This window comes from Oncorhynchus nerka, linkage group LG22 (genome assembly GCF_034236695.1).
Source record: "Oncorhynchus nerka isolate Pitt River linkage group LG22, Oner_Uvic_2.0, whole genome shotgun sequence".
In the NCBI taxonomy this organism is placed as follows: Eukaryota; Metazoa; Chordata; class Actinopteri; order Salmoniformes; family Salmonidae; genus Oncorhynchus; species Oncorhynchus nerka.
Window position 1 is genome coordinate 100,568,050 of NC_088417.1, and position 20,000 is coordinate 100,588,049.

Below are 20,000 nucleotides of genomic sequence, written 5' to 3' on the forward strand. Positions count from 1 at the left end.
AGACAGACAGACAGACTATGGGTCCCAGACAGACAGCAGATCCTTGTCTGCACCACATTGGCTGAAATATGTTGAGAGTGTACGGTCATGATGCCAGACTCCTCGACGGCTGTTCCGAGTCTGACTGGCTCTTCAATCACAACCGAAGGGGGCTCCACTTGGCTGGATAATGTTGAGAGTGTACGGTCATGAGGGGGCTCCACTTGGCTGGATAATGCCACGCTCAAGATTATCCTTTTCACAACATGGCTGACAACAGCTGCCAACTGGCATCACTTAAAAGAACACCAATGTCACTTTCAGTTGACGTTCCTCACTAGCCTGCTAGCCTAGTGGCGGTTTCCATGGTTTCACCAGGAGACCAATATGTCCTTTGGGGGAAAGGTGTAGGGGAAGGGGGGCTCATCTCGTTTTTCCTAACAGTAGAGAAAAGGAAATGTAATTTAAAGATATCTCTGAACTGTCAGAAGACATCCCATAGTAAATCATGTGTCATGGATGGGTTTTACCATGAAATAGGGTGCCTATTTCAGCACATTAAGCCAAACTGTTTCTGGTAAGGATGAGTGCAGTCTAACCATGTCATGTCCTTGGGCTGACCTGATCGAGAGCTCATCTACTTATCTCTCCAACTGGTCTGTCTGGTCTGACCCATGTTGTTGTCATGTTGTGTCTCTGTTGTCTCTGTTCTGTCTCTCTCTGTCTGTCTCTGTCTGTCATGTTGTCTCTCTCTGTCTCTCTGTTGTGTCTGTTCTGTCTGTCTGTGTCTCTGTCTCTGTTGTCATGTCTGTTGCTGTCTGTTGTCTGTCTGTTGTCTGTCTGTCTGTCTGTCTGTCTGTCTGTGTTGTTGTCTGTCTGTCTGTCTGTCTGTCTGTTGTGTTGCTGCCATGTTGTCTGTCTGTGTTGTCTGTCATGTTGTTGTCATGTTGTGTGTTGTTGTCATGTTGTCTACCATGTGTCTGTTGTCTCTGTCTCTCTGTATCTGACTTGTGTTGCTCCATGTTGTTGTCTTTCTCTCTTTGTATTTGTCTGTCTGATGTTTCTATTATGTTTTGTGCTGTTACCATTCAGTGTTGTCATGTGTTGTTCCCATGTTGTTGTCATGTTGTGTTGGTCCCATGTTGTTGTCATGTTGTGTTGCTACCATGTTTTTGTCATGTTGTGTTGCTACCATGTTGTTGTCATGTTGTGTTGCTACCATGTTGTTGTCATGTTGTGTTGCTACCACGTTGTTGCCATGTTGTGTTGCTTCCATGTTGTTGTCATGTTGTGTTGCTACCATGTTGTTGTCATGTTGTGTTGCTACCATGTTGTTGCCATGTTGTGTTGGTCCCATGTTGTTGTCATGTTGTGTTGCTACCATGCTGTGTTGCTCTCATGTTGTTGTCATGTTGTGTTGCTACAATGTTGTTGTCATGTTGTGTTGCTACCATGCAGTTATGTCATGTTGTGTTGCTCCCATGTTGTTGTCATGTGGTGTTGCTGCCATGTTGTTGTCATATGGTGTTGCTGCCATGTTGTTGTCATGTTGTGTTGCTACTGTGTTGTGTTGTCATGTTGTGTTGCTACCATGTTGTTGTCATGTTGTGTTGCTGCCATGTTGTTGTCATGTTGTGTTGCTACCATGTTGTGTTGTCATGTGTTGCTGCCATGTTGTGTTGCTGCCATGTTGTTGTCATGTTGTGTTGCTACCATGTTGTTACCATGTTGTGTTGCTACCATGTTGTTGTCATGTTGTGTTGCTATCATGTTGTTACCATGTTGTGTTGCTGCCATGTTGTTGTCATGTTGTGTTGCTGCCATGTTGTTTGCTCCATGTTGTTGTCATGTTGCTGCCATGTTGTATTGTCATGTTGTGTTGCTACCATGTTGTGTTGTCATGTGTTGCTACCATGTTGTTGTCATGTTGTGTTGCTGCCATGTTGTTGTCATGTTGTGTTGCTGCCATGTTGTTGTCATGTTGTGTTGCTGCCATGTTGTTGTCATGTTGTGTTGCTGCCATGTTGTGTTGCTCCCATGTTGTTGTCATGTTGTGCTGCTACCATGTTGTTGCCATGTTGTGTTGCTCCCATGTTGTTGTCATGTGTTGCTACCATGTTGTGTTGCTGCCATGTTGTTGTCATGTTGTGTTGCTACAATGTTGTTACCATGTTGTGTTGCTACCATGTTGTTGTCATGTTGTGTTGCTATCATGTTGTTACCATGTTGTGTTGCTATCATGTTGTTGTCATGTTGTGTTGCTGCCATGTTGTTGTCATGTTGTGTTGCTGCCCTGTTGTATTGTCATGTTGTGTTGCTACCATGTTGTGTTGTCATGTGTTGCTACCATGTTGTTGTCATGTTGTGTTGCTGCCATGTTGTTGTCATGTTGTGTTGCTGCCATGTTGTTGTCATGTTGTGTTGCTGCCATGCTGTGTTGTCATGTTGTGTTGCTGCCATGTTGTTGTCATGTTGTGTTGCTCCCATGTTGTTGTCATGTTGTGTTGTCATGTGTTGCTGCCATGTTGTTGTCATGTTGTGTTGCTGCCATGTTGTTGTCATGTTGTGTTGTCATGTTGTGTTGCTCCCATGTTGTTGTCATGTTGTTGTCATGTTGTGTTGTTATGTTGTGTTGCTGCCATGTTGTTGTCATGTTGTGTTGCTGCCATGTTGTGTTGTCATGTTGTGTTGCTGCCATGTTGTGTTGTCATGTTGTGTTGCTACCATGTTGTGTTGTCATGTTGTGTTGCTGCCATGTTGTGTTGTCATGTTGTGTTGCTGCCATGTTGTTGTCATGTTGTGTTGTCATGTGTTGCTGCCATGTTGTTGTCATGTTGTGTTGCTGCCATGTTGTTGTCATGTTGTGTTGTCATGTTGTGTTGCTCCCATGTTGTTGTCATGTTGTGTTGCTCCCATGTTGTTGTCATGTTGTTGTCATGTTGTGTTGTCATGTGTTGCTGCCATGTTGTGTTGCTGCCATGTTGTGTTGTCATGTTGTGTTGCTGCCATGTTGTGTTGCTGCCATGTTGTGTTGCTGCCATGTTGTGTTGCTGCCATGTTGTGTTGCTGCCATGTTGTGTTGCTGCCATGTTGTGTTGCTGCCATGCTGTGTTGTCATGTTGTTGTCATGTTGTGTTGCTGCCATGTTGTTGTCATGTTGTGTTGTCATGTTGTGTTGCTCCCATGTTGTTGTCATGTTGCTACCATGTTGTTGTCATGTTGTGTTGCTGCCATGCTATGTTGCTGTCTTAGGTCTCTCTTTACGTAGTGTTGTGTCGTCTCTCTTGGCATGATGTGTGTTCCTATATTTATGTTACTTATTTTACATTTTTAATCCCAGCCCCCGTCCCCGCAGGAGGCCTTTTGCAAGGCTGTCATTGTAAAATTAGTTCTTAGCTGACTTGTATGTGCATATATGTGTGTGTGTGTGTGTGTGTGTGTGTGTGTGTGTGTGTGTGTGTGTGTGTGTGTGTGTGTGTGTGTTGTAGATGTATCTCCAGATGGAGAACTAACCAACAGCCCGGGAGCTTGCTAGCCTCCCACAGAGTCAGCAGAATGCAATTCTTACTCACATCTACCCCCCGATGCCGTCAACAGTTCTACAACAGCAGAGCTTCTGTCTACCCCCCGATGCTGTTAACAGTTCTACAACAGCAGAGCTTCTGTCTACCCCCCGATGCTGTTAACAGTTCTACAACAGCAGAGCTTCTGTCTACCCCGATGCTGTTAACAGTTCTACAACAGCAGAGCTTCTGTCTACCCCCCGATGCTGTTAACAGTTCTACAACAGCAGAGCTACCTCCCGATGCTGTCAACAGTTCTACAACAGCAGGGCTTCAGTCTACCCCCCGATGCTGTTAACAGTTCTACAACAGCAGAGCTACCTCCCGATGCTGTCAACAGTTCTACAACAGCAGAGCTTCCATGTACCTCCCGATGCTGTCAACAGTTCTACAACAGCAGAGCTTCTGTCTGTGTGTGTGTGTGTGTGTGTGTGTGTGTGTGTGTGTGTGTGTGTGTGTGTGTGTGTGTGTGTGTGTTGTAGATGTATCTCCAGATGGACCCCCCTCCACAGATGCTGTCAAGTTCTAGTTCTACAACAGCAGGGCTTCTGTCTACCCCCCGATGCTGTCAACAGTTCTACAACAGCAGAGCTTCTGTCTACCTCCCGATGCTGTCAACAGTTCTACAACAGCAGAGCTTCTGTCTACCCCCCGATGCTGTTAACAGTTCTACAACAGCAGAGCTACCCCCCGATGCTGTCAACAGTTCTACAACAGCAGAGCTTCTGTCTACCTCCCGATGCTGTCAACAGTTCTACAACAGCAGGACTTCTGTCTACCTCCCGATGCTGTCAACAGTTCTACAACAGCAGAGCTATCTCCCGATGCTGTCAACAGTTCTACAACAGCAGGGCTTCTGTCTACCTCCCAATGCTGTCAACAGTTCTACAACAGCAGAGCTTCTGTCTACCCCCCGATGCTGTCAACAGTTCTACAACAGCAGAGCTTCTGTCTACCCCCCGATGCTGTCAACAGTTCTACAACAGCAGGGCTTCTGTCTACCTCCCGATGCTGTCAACAGTTCTACAACAGCAGGGCTTCTGTCTACCCCCCGATGCTGTCAACAGTTCTACAACAGCAGAGCTTCTGTCTACCCCCCGATGCTGTCAACAGTTCTACAACAGCAGAGCTTCTGTCTACCTCCCGATGCTGTTAACAGTTCTACAACAGCAGAGCTTCTGTCTACCTCCCGATGCTGTCAACAGTTCTACAACAGCAGGGCTTCTGTCTACCTCCCGATGCTGTCAACAGTTCTACAACAGCAGAGCTTTTACAGTGTGTTCAAATAAAATGTATTCATCACATACACAGTTTCCAGCAGGTATCTGGCACAGCCAGAAGAGGACTGGCCACCCCACATAGCCTGGTTCCTCTCCACCCGGCACAGCCAGAAGAGGACTGGCCACCCCTCATAGCCTGGTTCCTCTCCACCCGGCACAGCCAGAAGAGGACTGGCCACCCCACACAGCCTGGTTCCTCTCCACCCGGCACAGCCAGAAGAGGACTGGCCACCCCACATAGCCTGGTTCCTCTCTCGGTTTCTTCCTAGGTTGTGGCCTTTCTAGGGAGTTTTTCCTAGCCACCGTGCTTTTACACCTGCATTGTTTGCTGTTTGGGGTTTTAGGCTGGGTTTCTGTACAGCACTTTGAGATATCAGCTGATGTACGAAGGGCTTTATAAATACATGTGATTGATGAAAGAGGCAGTGGAATGAGGATGTGCTGGCTTCCTCAACAACGCATTGTCCACCCTTTGGGTAGTGGACAAGTGGACACTTCATGCGAGTGTTCACAGTTACAGTCACTCACCCTTCTAGATAACTTGAAACAGTCCAACCAGGTCTTGTGTCTAGCCAACGCATTTAGCCAATTATCTTCAACCGGCTGGTGTGAGACCGTGGCAAATTTGGTTTGTCATTGGGGCTTGTTAGGGCCCGTCAATAAATTACACAATTGAAATGGGACAATGTCTACATGTCGCACATCTTTTAGTTGTCTCGTTCAATTTTTTCAATATTTGTAGATGCATTTCTACAATGTATAGTTGGTTTGAGTTTTTTAAGTCTTTGAAATTTTGGAGCTATTGACATTTAAAAAAATATTGTCCCGTGTACAATGTGTAATTTACTGATGGTGCCTAACTAGCCTCATAGGGATATCGAATGTCAAACCAAATTGACCACGGGCATTACGATCGGGTCGCGTGCAGCTGCATTTAGAATTGATTATTACTTAGGTGTTGCCAGCTGTGCGCATGTGGGCAGGGTTGAAGAAAAAACCAAACCAAGGAAAACTGTCAAGGTATCCTTCATTCCGTGACATACCATTTGTTCATATCATCTGACAAATCACCGTTTTGGAAGAAACTGACTTTATGACAAAATAGTTATCCTATTTACACTTTATAGTAAATGTTGACACTAGCATTAATGTTTCTGACTCCTGTAGATGCCACAGAGGCTGTTTTGAAAACCAGAAGTTGCTTTTTAGGGGCAGCCACTCTTTAAAGGGTCAATCTGCAGTAGCAAAATCAATTGTACTTATAAATGAATGATATGTACCCATTGATTCTTGAAGAGTTTAACTCAGAAATGCCTCATGAGCTTAGTTCAACTGTCGTACCCCATCAGAACCCAAAATATAAACTTATTTTTACTCCAAAGTACATGTAAACAAAGTACATGTGAACAAAAAACTATATGGCCTCGGAACATGGTTAAAACCATAATTTTGATTTAATGGATTCCTTGCATCCATAGCGATGTCTATGACGTTTCTCCAGCCTCAGCTTTTTACCAAAACAGTGGTGGTTATTATGCTTTTTTTTTTATTGTTTCAACTGCTAATTGCCCCTTTAAAGTCCAAAATAAGTCCAACTTGTCCAAACTGAAACAGCCACAAAAACAATTGACACCATAGAGTTATATAGATGTCTCGTCTTTGTACCTGTGCCATTACGGAGAATGTGACAGCATGGGCAGCAGCATTGGGGCTATCTCCATTTTAAAGTTGCATGCGCCATTCTCTACCAACTGAGCTACAGAGGACCACCATTTGGGTAGTGGACAAGTGCCCACTCCAGAAAAAAAGTGTAGATTATAATTTTTTATTTTTTGAATTAAACTTTATTTAACTAGGCAAGTCAGTTAAGAACAAATTCTTATTTACAATGACAGCCTAGCGGGGAACAGTGGGTTAACTGCCTTGTTCAGGGGCAGAACGACAGATTTAATGTACTGTAACGTATTGTACGGTAGTGGTTCTCAATCGGTGTGAACAATCTTATGAACACTCATGAGTCAAAATTGCATTTAACTCTACTGTACCGTATCCTACTGTACTCTACTGCACTGTACTGTACTATACTGTACTGTACTATACTATACTGTACTATACTATACTATACTATACTGTACTGTACTATACTATACTATACTGTACTATACTATACTGCACTGCACTGTACTATACTATAATATACTATAATATACTGTACTGTACTATACTATACTATACTGTACTATACTATACTATACTATACTGTACTATACTATACTATACTGCACTGCACTGCACTGCACTGTACTGTACTGTACTGTACTATACTATAATATACTGTACTGTACTGTACTATACTATACTCTACTGCACTGCACTGTACTGTACTGTACTGTACTATACTATACTGTACTGTAATATACTGTACTATACTATATTATACTGCACTGTACTGTACTATACTATACTGTACTATACTATACTATACTATACTGTACTGTACTCTACCGCACTGTACTGTACTGTGCTATACTATACTATACTGTACTGTACTGTACTATACTGTACTATACTGTACTGTACTCTACTCTACTGTAATCTACTGTAATTTACTGCACTATACTGTACACTACTGTACTGCACTATACTGTACTGTAATCTACTGCACTATACTGTACTGTACTGTAATCTACTGAACTATACTGTACACTACTGTACTGTACTGTAATCTACTGCACTATACTGTACACTACTTTACTGTACTGTAATCTACTGCACTATACTGTACACTACTTTACTGTACCCTACTCTACTTTACTGTACCCTACTGTTGAGGAATAGGACAGATAGATGAGGAATAGGACTCTGACAGATAGGAAGGGAAGAATGTGCATCTTGTGGTGTTAAGGAAAACCCCTAGATATGAGGTCCCCAGAAAGAAGGGCACTAGAAATAAGGCCCTGGAAAGAAGGGCACTAGACACAAGGGCACTAGAAATAATGCCCTGGAAAAAAGGGCCCTAGACACAAGGGCACTAGAAATAAGGCCTTGGTAAGAAAGGCCCTAGACACAAGGGCGCTAGAAATAAGGCCCTAGAAATAATTTGAGACGTCCCTCAAGAAACCAATACAAAACTGGATATAAGATGATAATACTATCTCACAATAGCTTTATATTCAGATGGGTTGGGGGTTAAATGCAGAAGGCACAATTCGGTTGACGGCATTCGGTTGTTCAACTGACTAGGTTTCCCCCCTTTTCCTTTCACTATGACCTACGGTATGAAATCCCCTCTTGATTTGGAGCATACATACCACAGCTCTAACCTCCCTCAACAAGTGCAACCTATAAAAAACTTCCCCCGAAACCGAGTGAAATGGAGGACATTAGTAATTGTTTACAGGATTAAGTAAGTAAAGGTCTTACCAGAGACAGTGACTTTAGCCGTGCGACTGACTATGGCCCCCACTCCCTCTAGCGCTGCCAGACACTGGTAGAGCCCCTCGTCAGGTCGGTGGTGTCGTGAGTGAACCACGTTCTGGACCACTAGAGACCCGTTAGGGAACTGCTGTCTCCTCTCGTCCACCACGGCGCTGAGCAGCACCCCGTCCTTCTTCCAGACGATAACTGGAATACCCTGATCTGACTGAGCCTCGCAGTCCAGCTGGAGAACACCGCCCCGTAATGTCACCGTGTCCTGGGGTTCCAGAACCAAGCTGAAGTCCACGAACACCTGGCCTGTCTGGGACGGAGATGACGATGAGGTCTCTGCACCTGGAGGAAAGAGAGAGGTGGAGGAAGGAGAGGTTTAGTCTCAGAGCATAGTCCACGAACACCTGGCCTGTCTGGGACGGAGATGACGATGAGGTCTCTGCACCTGGAGGAAAGAGAGAGGTGGAGGAAGGAGAGGTTTAGTCTCAGAGCATAGTCCACGAACACCTGGCCTGTCTGGGACGGAGATGACGATGAGGTCTCTGCACCTGGAGGAAAGAGAGAGGTGGAGGAAGGAGAGGTTTAGTCTCAGAGCATAGTCCACGAACACCTGGCCTGTCTGGGACGGAGATGACGATGAGGTCTCTGCACCTGGAGGAAAGAGAGAGGTGGAGGAAGGAGAGGTTTAGTCTCAGAGCATAGTCCACGAACACCTGGCCTGTCTGGGACGGAGATGACGATGAGGTCTCTGCACCTGGAGGAAAGAGAGAGGTGGAGGAAGGAGAGGTTTAGTCTCAGAGCATAGGATCATTGATGAGTCGATTGTATTCAATACATAGTCCTGCCTCAATTAATACTACAGACTATAGTACTGCCGTCATATCTACTACAATAATACTACAGACTGTAGTACTGCTGTCATATCTACTACAATAATACTACAGACTATAGTACTGCCGTCATATCTACAACAATAATACTACAGACTATAGTACTGCTGTCATATCTACTACAATAATACTACAGGCTATAGTACTGCTGTCATATCTACTACAATAATACTACAGACTATAGTACTGCCGTCATATCTACTACAATACCACTGCAGTCATATCTGCTACAATACCACTACAGGCTATAGTACTGCAGTCATATCTACTACAATAACACTACAGACTATAGTACTGCAGTCTAGGACTCGGCCTCATTTCTACTCAGACCCTAGGTTCATTAACATGGCTGCCCTGTCCTCACAGGCCCTACCAATCTAGTGCTATCCTGACATCTCCCAGAGTTAGTCTCCGCCCTCTGAGATGACTTTTAACTTTCCCAGTCTGATTGTCCAATGAAACAATCGGTTCAAACTCATCAGAGATGTTGAAGATAAGAACAGTTTTGCTTCGGGTGTAAGAGCTGTCCGTGTTCAGTCATTCAAAACACACGACCAGTCCATCCAATCAAAACCATACATTACACGTTCATTGCCACAGATCTACAGTACATTATATATGCCATGCCCTTAGAATGACAACAACAAAAATTTGTTTTTTTAAAATGTTATTTTCACATGTGAATTGGCTGTTTTTTACATTGAGTTTATATTTCACAAGTGAAAATCATATCACGTTTTATTTTACCAGGCAAGTCAGTTAAGAACAAATTCTTGTTTTCAATGACGGCCTAGGAACAGTGGGGTTAACTGGTCTAGGAACAGTGGGTTAACTGGTCTAGGAACAGTGGGTTAACTGGTCTAGGAACAGTGGGTTAACGGGTCTAGGAACAGTGGGTTAACTGGTCTAGGAACAGTGGGTTAACGGGTCTAGGAACAGTGGGTTAACTGGTCTAGGAACAGTGGGTTAACTGGTCTAGGAACAGTGGGTAAACTGGTCTAGGAACAGTGGGTTAACTGGTCTAGGAACAGTGGGTTAACTGGTCTAGGAACAGTGGGTTAACTGGTCTAGGAACAGTGGGTTAACTGGCCTAGGAACAGTGGGCTAACTGCTTTGTTCAGGAACAGAACGACAGATTTGTATCTTGTCAGCTCGGGGATTTGAACTTGCAACCTTCCGGTTACTAGTCCAACACTCTAACCACTAGGGTACCCTGCCGCCTCTACACTCTAACCACTAGGGTACCTATCTCCTCTACACTCTAACCACTAGGTTACCTGCCGCCTCTACACTCTAACCACTAGGCTACCTGCCTCCTCTACACTCTAACCACCGGGGTACCCTGCCGCCTCCACACTCTAACCACCAGGGTACCCTGCCGCCTCTACACTCTAACCACTAGGTTACCCGCCGCCTCTACACTCTAACCACTAGGCTACCTGTCTCCTCTACACTCTAACCACTAGGCTACCTGCCTCCTCTACACTCTAACCACTAGGCTACCTGCCTCCTCTACACTCTAACCACTAGGCTACCTGCCTCCTCTACACTCTAACCACTAGGCTACCTGCCTCCTCTACACTCTAACCACTAGGCTACCTGCCTCCTCTACATTATAACCACTAGGCTACCTGCCGCCTCTACACTCTAACCACCAGGGTACCCTGCCGCCTCTACACTCTAACCACCAGGGTACCCTGCCTCTCTCCAGTAGGTACCAAAACATTCAAAGGCCATTTTCTCAAAAGTGCGGTTACAAGTTTATTAACTTTCCAAGCGGAATTACGTTCCCATTGTTCCTTTTATACAATTGTGTAGATCTGCGGCTCTACTTTTATTGAATATAAAATAAAAACACAAATTCATATTTTGCTACATAAGACCAAATCCAGGTAGTCGGTCAAAATTGAGCTCAGCTGCATCCTGTTTCCATTGATCATGTTTGATATGTTTCTACAACTGTATTGGAGTCCATCTGTGGCAAATTCAATTCATTGGACATGATTTGGAAAGGCACACACCTGTCTATATAAGTTCCCACAGTTGACAGTGCATGTCAGAGCAAAAACCAAGCCATGAGGTCGGAGGAGTAGAGCTCCGAGACAGGATTGTGTCGAAGGGCACAGCTCTAGGAACCAAAAAATATCTGCAGCATTGAAGGTCCCCCAAGAACACAGTGGCCTCCATCATTCTTAAATAAAATGTACTGCATTGGACAGTCCTCCCCTTCCTCCTCTGAGGAGCCTCCACTGGTTCCAACCTAACATTCATACATATTTATAACCTCACTAACTTTAAACATCAGCTGTCAGAGCAGCTTACCGTTCGCTGTAGCTGTACACAGCCCATCTGTAAATTGCCCATCCAACCAACTACCCACCTCATCCCCAGATTTGGTTTTGTTTTTCTGCTCTTTTGCTCACCAGTCTTTCTACTTGCACATCCTCATCTGCACATCTATCACTCCAGTGTTAATTTGCTACATTGTAATTACTTCGCCACTATTGGCCAATGTATTGCCTTTACCTCCTTACTTCATTTACACACACTGTATACAGATGTTTCTATTGTGTTATTGACTGTATGTTTGTTTATTCCATGTGTAACTCTGTGTTGTTGTTTGTGTTTATCTTGGCCAGGTCGCAGTTGTAAATGAGAACTTGATCTCAACTGGCCAACCTGGTTAAATAAAGGGTTAGGGTTATATATATATATATAAATAAATAAATACCTGGTTAAATAAAGGGTTAGGGTTATATATATATATATAAATAAATAAATACCTGGTTAAATAAAGGGTTAGGGTTATATATATATATATAAATAAATAAATACCTGGTTAAATAAAAGGTTAGGGTTATATATATATATATAAATAAATAAATACCTGGTTAAATAAAGGGTTAGGGTTATATATATATATATAAATAAATACCTGGTTAAATAAAGGGTTAGGGTTATATATATATATATATATAAATAAATACCTGGTTAAATAAAGGGTTAGGGTTATATATATATATATATATAAATAAATACCTGGTCAAATAAAGGGTTATATATAAATACCTGGTCAAATAAAGGGTTAGGGTTATATATATATATAAATACCTGGTCAAATAAAGGGTTAGGGTTATATATATATATAAATACCTGGTTAAATAAAGGGTTATATATATATATAAATACCTGGTTAAATAAAGGGTTATATATATATATAAATACCTGGTTAAATAAAGGGTTATATATATATACCTGGTCAAATAAAGGGTTAGGGTTATATATATATATAAATACCTGGTTAAATAAAGGGTTAGGGTTATATATATATATATACCTGGTCAAATAAAGGGTTAGGGTTATATATATATATAAATACCTGGTTAAATAAAGGGTTAGGGTTATATATATATACCTGGTTAAATAAAGGGTTAGGGTTATATATATATACCTGGTTAAATAAAGGGTTAGGGTTATATATATATACCTGGTTAAATAAAGGGTTAGGGTTATATATATATACCTGGTTAAATAAAGGGTTAGGGTTATATATATATACCTGGTTAAATAAAGGGTTAGGGTTATATATATATATAAATAAATACATATATATATATATACATATAAATACCTGGTTAAATAAAGGGTTAGGGTTATATATATATACCTGGTTAAATAAAGGGTTAGGGTTATATATATATACCTGGTTAAATAAAGGGTTAGGGTTATATATATATACCTGGTTAAATAAAGGGTTAGGGTTATATATATATACCTGGTTAAATAAAGGGTTAGGGTTATATATATATATAAATAAATACATATATATATATATATATATATATAAATACCTGGTTAAATAAAGGGTTAGGGTTATATATATATACCTGGTTAAATAAAGGGTTAGGGTTATATATATATACCTGGTTAAATAAAGGGTTAGGGTTATATATATATACCTGGTTAAATAAAGGGTTAGGGTTATATATATATACCTGGTTAAATAAAGGGTTAGGGTTATATATATATACCTGGTTAAATAAAGGGTTAGGGTTATATATATATACCTGGTTAAATAAAGGGTTAGGGTTATATATATATACCTGGTTAAATAAAGGGTTAGGGTTATATATATAAATATATATATAAATACCTGGTTAAATAAAGGGGAAATAAAAATAAATACATGTAAAATAATTCTGACAGCAGAAACATGGCTTCCAAATCCCACAAATGCGTAAACTTTAGAGAGTCACCTTTCAGGCTTTCATCTTCTGTAGAGCAGGGACATGAACCCCCTCTCTTCTCATTCCCCTCCCTCCCTCACTCCCTCCCTCCCCCATCTCCCTCCCTCCCTCCCTCTCTGTGCCCTCCTATTCGTTATGAGGGAGATGAGAGAAAGACGCGATCCTCTCTGCAAGGTGCTAATGTGAGTAATACATGCAGAAAGCATGTTCTGCGCCCCAATGACACCCTATTCCCTATGTAGTGAACTACTTCTGATGAGGGTTCCATAGGGCTCTGGTCTAAAGTAGTGCACTATATAGAGAAGAGATCATTCTGTGTTGTTCTGTCTCACTTTAGTACGACAGAAGACAAACAGCAGTTCATGTCACTGCACACAAAATAGTTTCAGACAAACTTAGCAGAGATACAAAGTTTGGGAAATTCATTTATTTTTTATTTTTAATAAATGTAATTTCAAAAAACACTTCACGTTAGACATTGTCATGTAAGCAACAAAAGGTGGTGTCTGGCTGGTACCTTTCCCCCAAACTCTCCACTACAGAGGACTAGTCTCTTCTAGTACAGACAGACAGACAGTGAAATAGTACAGACTGAACAAAGACCAAAGAAAGGCTTTGGGGTGTGGTGGCTCACAGATAGAATGAAGAGGAAACGAGATGGAAACAGAGGAGTAGGGGGAAGATGGGGGGGGGTACAGAGGGATGGAAACAGAGGAGTAGGGGAAACAGGAGGGATACAGAGGAGTAGGGGGAACGGGGGGGATACAGAGAGATGGAAACAGAGGAGTAGGGGGGAACAGAGAGATGGAAACAGAGAGGTGGAAACAGAGGAGTAGGGGGAAACAGAGGGGTACAGAGGGATGGAAACAGAGGAGTAGGGGGAACAGGGGATACAGAGGGATGGAAACAGAGGAGTAGGGGGGAACAGAGGGGTACAGAGGGATGGAAACAGAGGAGTAGGGGGAACAGGGGACACAGAGAGATGGAAACAGAGGAGTAGGGGGAACGGGGGGGTACAGAGAGATGGAAACAGAGGAGTAGGGGGAACGGGGGGGGTACAGAGAGATGGAAACAGAGGAGTAGGGGGAAACAGAGGGGTACAGAGGGATGGAAACAGAGGAGTAGGGGGAACAGGGGACACAGAGAGATGGAAACAGAGGAGTAGGGGGAACGGGGGGTACAGAGAGATGGAAACAGAGGAGTAGGGGGGAACGGGGGGTACAGAGAGATGGAAACAGAGGAGTAGGGGGAAACAGAGGGGTACAGAGGGATGGAAACAGAGGAGTAGGGGGAACAGGGGACACAGAGAGATGGAAACAGAGGAGTAGGGGGGAACGGGGGGGGGTACAGAGAGATGGAAACAGAGGAGTAGGGGGAAACGGGGGAGGATACAGAGAGATGGAAACAGAGGAGTAGGGGGAACAGAGGGATACAGAGAGGTGGAAACAGAGGAGTAGGGTGAAACAGGGGATACAGAGAGATGGAAACAGAGGAGTAGGGGGAACAGAGGGGGGGGGGTGGCAGAGAGATGGAAACAGAGGAGTAGGGGGAAACAGAGAGATGGAAACAGAGAGGTGGTAACAGAGGAGTAGGGGGAAATGAGGGGGAGGATACAGAGAGGTGGAAACAGAGGAGTAGGGGGAAACAGAGGGGTACAGAGAGATGGAAACAGAGGAGTAGGGGGAACAGAGGGGTACAGAGGGATGGAAACAGAGGAGTAGGGGGAACGGGGGGGGGGCACAGAGAGATGGAAACAGAGAGGTAGGGGGAACAGAGGGATACAGAGAGATGGAAACAGAGGAGTAGGGGGAACAGAGGGATACAGAGAGATGGAAACAGAGGGGTAGGGGGAACAGAGGGGGGGTACAGAGAGATGGAAACAGAGGAGTAGGGGGATCAGAGGGGGGGGTACAGAGAGATGGAAACAGAGAGGTAGGGGGAACAGAGGGATACAGAGAGATGGAAACAGAGGAGTAGGGGGAACAGAGGGGGGTACAGAGAGATGGAAACAGAGGAGTAGGGGGAACAGAGGGATACAGAGGGATGGAAACAGAGGAGTAGGGGGAACAGAGGGATACAGAGAGATGGAAACAGAGGAGTAGGGGGGACAGGGGGGGATATAGAGAGATGGAAACAGAGGAGTAGGGGGAACAGAGGGGGGATACAGAGAGATGGAAACAGAGGAGTAGGGGGAACAGAGGGGGGGTACAGAGAGATGGAAACAGAGGAGTAGGGGGAACAGAGGGATACAGAGAGATGGAAACAGAGGAGTAGGGGGAACAGAGGGGGGTACAGAGAGATGGAAACAGAGGAGTAGGGGGAACAGAGGGATACAGAGGGATGGAAACAGAGGGGTAGGGGGAACAGGGGGGATACAGAGAGATGGAAACAGAGGAGTAGGGGGAACAGAGGGGGGTACAGAGAGATGGAAACAGAGGAGTAGGGGGAACAGAGGGGTACAGAGAGATGGAAACAGAGGAGTAGGGGGAACAGAGGGGTACAGAGAGATGGAAACACAGGAGTAGGGGGAACGGGGGGATACAGAGAGATGGAAACAGAGGAGTAGGGGGAACAGAGGGATACAGAGAGATGGAAACAGAGGAGTAGGGGGAACAGAGGGGTACAGAGAGATGGAAACAGAGGAGTAGGGGGAACAGAGGGGGGGTACAGAGAGATGGAAACAGAGGAGTAGGGGGAACAGAGGGGGGGTACAGAGAGATGGAAACAGAGGAGTAGGGGGAACAGAGGGGGATACAGAGATGGAAACAGAGGAGTAGGGGGAACAGAGGGGGGGTACAGAGAGATGGAAACAGAGGAGTAGGGGGAACAGAGGGATACAGAGAGATGGAAACAGAGGAGTAGGGGGGAACAGAGGAGTAGGGGGAACAGGGGGGTACAGAGAGGTGGAAACAGAAGAGTAGGGGGAAACAGGAGGGATACAGAGAGATGGAAACAGAGGAGTAGGGGGAACAGAGGAGTAGGGGGAACAGAGGAGTAGGGGGGACGGGGGGGATACAGAGAGATGGAAACAGAGGGGTAGGGGGAAAAAGAGGGGGGGGTACAGAGAGATGGAAACAGAGGAGTAGGGGGGAACAGAGGAGTAGGGGGGAACAGAGGGGTACAGAGAGATGGAAACAGTAGAATAAAGAGGAAAGACAGAGGGGGGAAGATGGAGAGAGAGGACTTTGTTATGGTCTGCCCCATGTCATCACCAGGAAGAGGGAGTAGAATTGTAAAAAATTGTCTAAATCCCCATTTCCCTCTTTCACACTGACAAGGGAAGGGGGATGGTTTGAAGAAGCCATGAACTGACAGACGAAAAGGAGGAGGAGGAAAGGGGAATGGGCTGGGGGTTAGACTGCATACCAAACAACCAGAGAGACCAAACAAGCAGAGAGAACGATACACAGAGAGGGAGAGAGAGAGAGACGCAGAGAGAGAGAGAGAGAGACGCAGAGAGAGATAGAGAGAGAGAGAGAGAGAGAGAGAGACTGAGTGAGAGAGAGAGAGAGAGGGGATGAGAAAGAGAGGGAGAGAGAGAGAAGAAAGAGAAGAGAAGAGAAGAGAAGAGAAGAGAAGAGAAGAGAAGAGAAGAGAAGAGAAGAGAAGAGAAGAGAAGAGAGAGAGATACAGAGGAGAAGGGGAGAGGGGGAGAGGGGGACATGGGGAGGGGGAGAGGGGGAGAAGGGAGAGGGGGAGAGGGGGAGAGGGGGTGAGGAGGAGGGGGAGAGGGGGAGATGGGGAGGGGAGAAGGGGAGAGGGGGAGAGGAGGATGGGGGTTAGGCTGCATCCCAAACGACAACACCCCAGACAGCCACATAAAAACAGCCTGTCAGTAAAAGATCTTCGTTAAACAGGAAATGAGCAGCCCAGCTCCCGAAACGATGCCCAGGCACTACAGCGTGGCTGACTGTACCCAGACCAATATTATCAATGTGTCAGGCTGGACCTCACTCTGGAGGACAAAGCCTGGGAATCTGGGCTTGAGTGCCAAATGACGACCCGTTCACCTACATAGTGCACTACTTTTGACCTACCTGCTTTCGGATGCACCCCAGGTTACTGAGATTGATACAGGGAGGGGACACATGCTGCCCTGGGGCCTGACATTTACCTTCTGATTCATTCAGACAGCGATCTGGGATGTACCATTCAGACAGCGATCTGGGATGTACCATTCAGACAGCGATCTGGGATGTACCATTCAGACAGCGATCTGGGATGTACCATTCAGACAGCGATCTGGGATGTACCATTCAGACAGCGATCTGGGATGTACCATTCAGACAGCGATCTGGGATGTACCATTCAGACAGCGATCTGGGATGTACCATTCAGACAGTGATCACTACAGCTGTGATATCTACCATGACTGACTGTGTTCCACTACAGCTGTGATATCTACCATGACTGACTGTGGCCCACTACAGCTGTGATATCTACCATGACTGACTGACTGTGGCCCACTACAGCTGTGATATCTACCATGACTGACTGACTGTGGTCCTGTGATAGGCTGGACCGTATAAATAGAATAATAGGCTGGACCATAGAACTACAATGATAGACTGGACCATAGAACTACAATGATAGACTGGACCATAGAAATACAATGATAGACTGGGCCATATAACTATAATGATAGACTGGACCATAGAACTACAATGATAGACTGGACCATAGAAATACAATGATAGACTGGACCGTAGAAATATAATGATAGACTGGACCATAGAACTACAATGATAGACTGGACCATAGAACTATAATGATAGACTGGACCATAGAACTACAATGATAGACTGGACCATAGAAATATAATGATAGACTGGACCATAGAAATATAATGATAGACTGGACCATAGAAATATAATGATAGACTGGACCATAGAAATATAATGATAGACTGGACCATAGAAATATAATGATAGACTGGACAATAGAACTACAATGATAGAATGGACCATAGAAATACAATGATAAACTGGACCATAGAAATATAATGATAGACTGGACCATAGAACTACAATGATAGAATGGACCATAGAAATACAATGATAAACTGCACCATAGAAATAAAATTACAGACTAGACTGGACCATCGAAATATAATAATAGACTGGACCATAGAAATACAATGATAGACTGGACCATAGAAATATAATGATAGACTGGACCATAGAAATATAATGATAGACTGGACCATAGAACTACAATGATAGAATGGACCATAGAAATACAATGTTAAACTGGACCATAGAAATATAATGATAGACTGGACCATAGAACTACAATGATAGAATGGACCATAGAAATACAATGATAAACTGCACCATAGAAATAAAATTACAGACTAGACTGGACCATCGAAATATAATAATAGACTGGACCATAGAACTACAATGATAGAATGGACCATAGAAATACAATGATAAACTGCACCATAGAAATAAAATTACAGACTAGACTGGACCATAGAACTACAACGATAGAATGGACCATAGAAATACAATGATAGACCGGACCGTAGAAATACAATGATAGACTGGACCATAGAACTACAACGATAGACTGGACCATAGAACTATAATGATAGACTGGACCATAGAACTACAATGATAGACTGGACCATAGAACTACAACGATAGACTGGACCATAGAACTACAACGATAGACTGGACCATAGAACTACAATGATAGACTGGACCATAGAACTACAACTATAGACTGGACCATAGAACTACAACGATAGACTGGACCGCTCCCTCTTCTCCCTCTCTAGAAGGACAAAGCCTTGGAATCTGACCAAAGGTTGTGTTCAATAGGTACATAATGGACCAAGCAGTATGAAAACGGGAAACGGGGAGGTAGCACTATGTGAACTTGTCCAATAAGAAAAGCTTGTTTTCCGTTGCAACACGTTTTGCTACGGCGTGCCCTAACGAACATGACCCACTGTGAGGGTACAGAAATCAATGCCCAGGGGAATTAATCAATTCTGATTCATTTATTCAGACAGCATCCTTTTATTCTAAGTCAAAAATTAGTCACACACAGGGGACCCGCGTTCGTTTCTACATTATAAATGATGACCACCGTTCGTTTCTACATTATAAATGATGACCACCATTCGTTTCTACATTATAAATGATGACCACCGTTCGTTCCTACATTATAAATGATGACCACCGTTCGTTCCTACATTATAAATGATGACCCGCGTTCGTTTCTACATTATAAATGATGACCCGCGTTCGTTCCTACATTATAAATGATGACCACCGTTCGTTTCTACATTATAAATGATGACCACCGTTCGTTTCTACATTATAAATGATGACCACCGTTCGTTCCTACATTATAAATGATGACCACCGTTCGTTCCTACATTATAAATGATGACCCGCGTTCGTTTCTACATTATAAATGATGACCCGCGTTCGTTTCTACATTATAAATGATGACCCGCGTTCGTTCCTACATTATAAATGATGACCACCGTTCGTTTCTACATTATAAATGATGACCCGTGTTCGTTCCTACATTATAAATGATGACCACCGTTCGTTCCTATATTATAAATGATGACCACCGTTTGTTCCTACATTATAA

The 20,000-nt window shown here is 43.9% G+C and overlaps 1 protein-coding gene across 1 annotated transcript in view; it reads right to left on the reverse strand.

Annotated features, from left to right (window-relative positions):
• The window catches only part of dcc (DCC netrin 1 receptor), a 675,496-nt gene that overhangs the window by 477,770 nt on the left and 177,726 nt on the right, over positions 1-20,000 (reverse strand). The window contains exon 2 of the mRNA XM_065007657.1: positions 8,246-8,593. Coding sequence (XP_064863729.1) covers positions 8,246-8,593 — 348 coding nt within the window. The remainder of the gene's footprint in view (positions 1-8,245; positions 8,594-20,000) is intronic.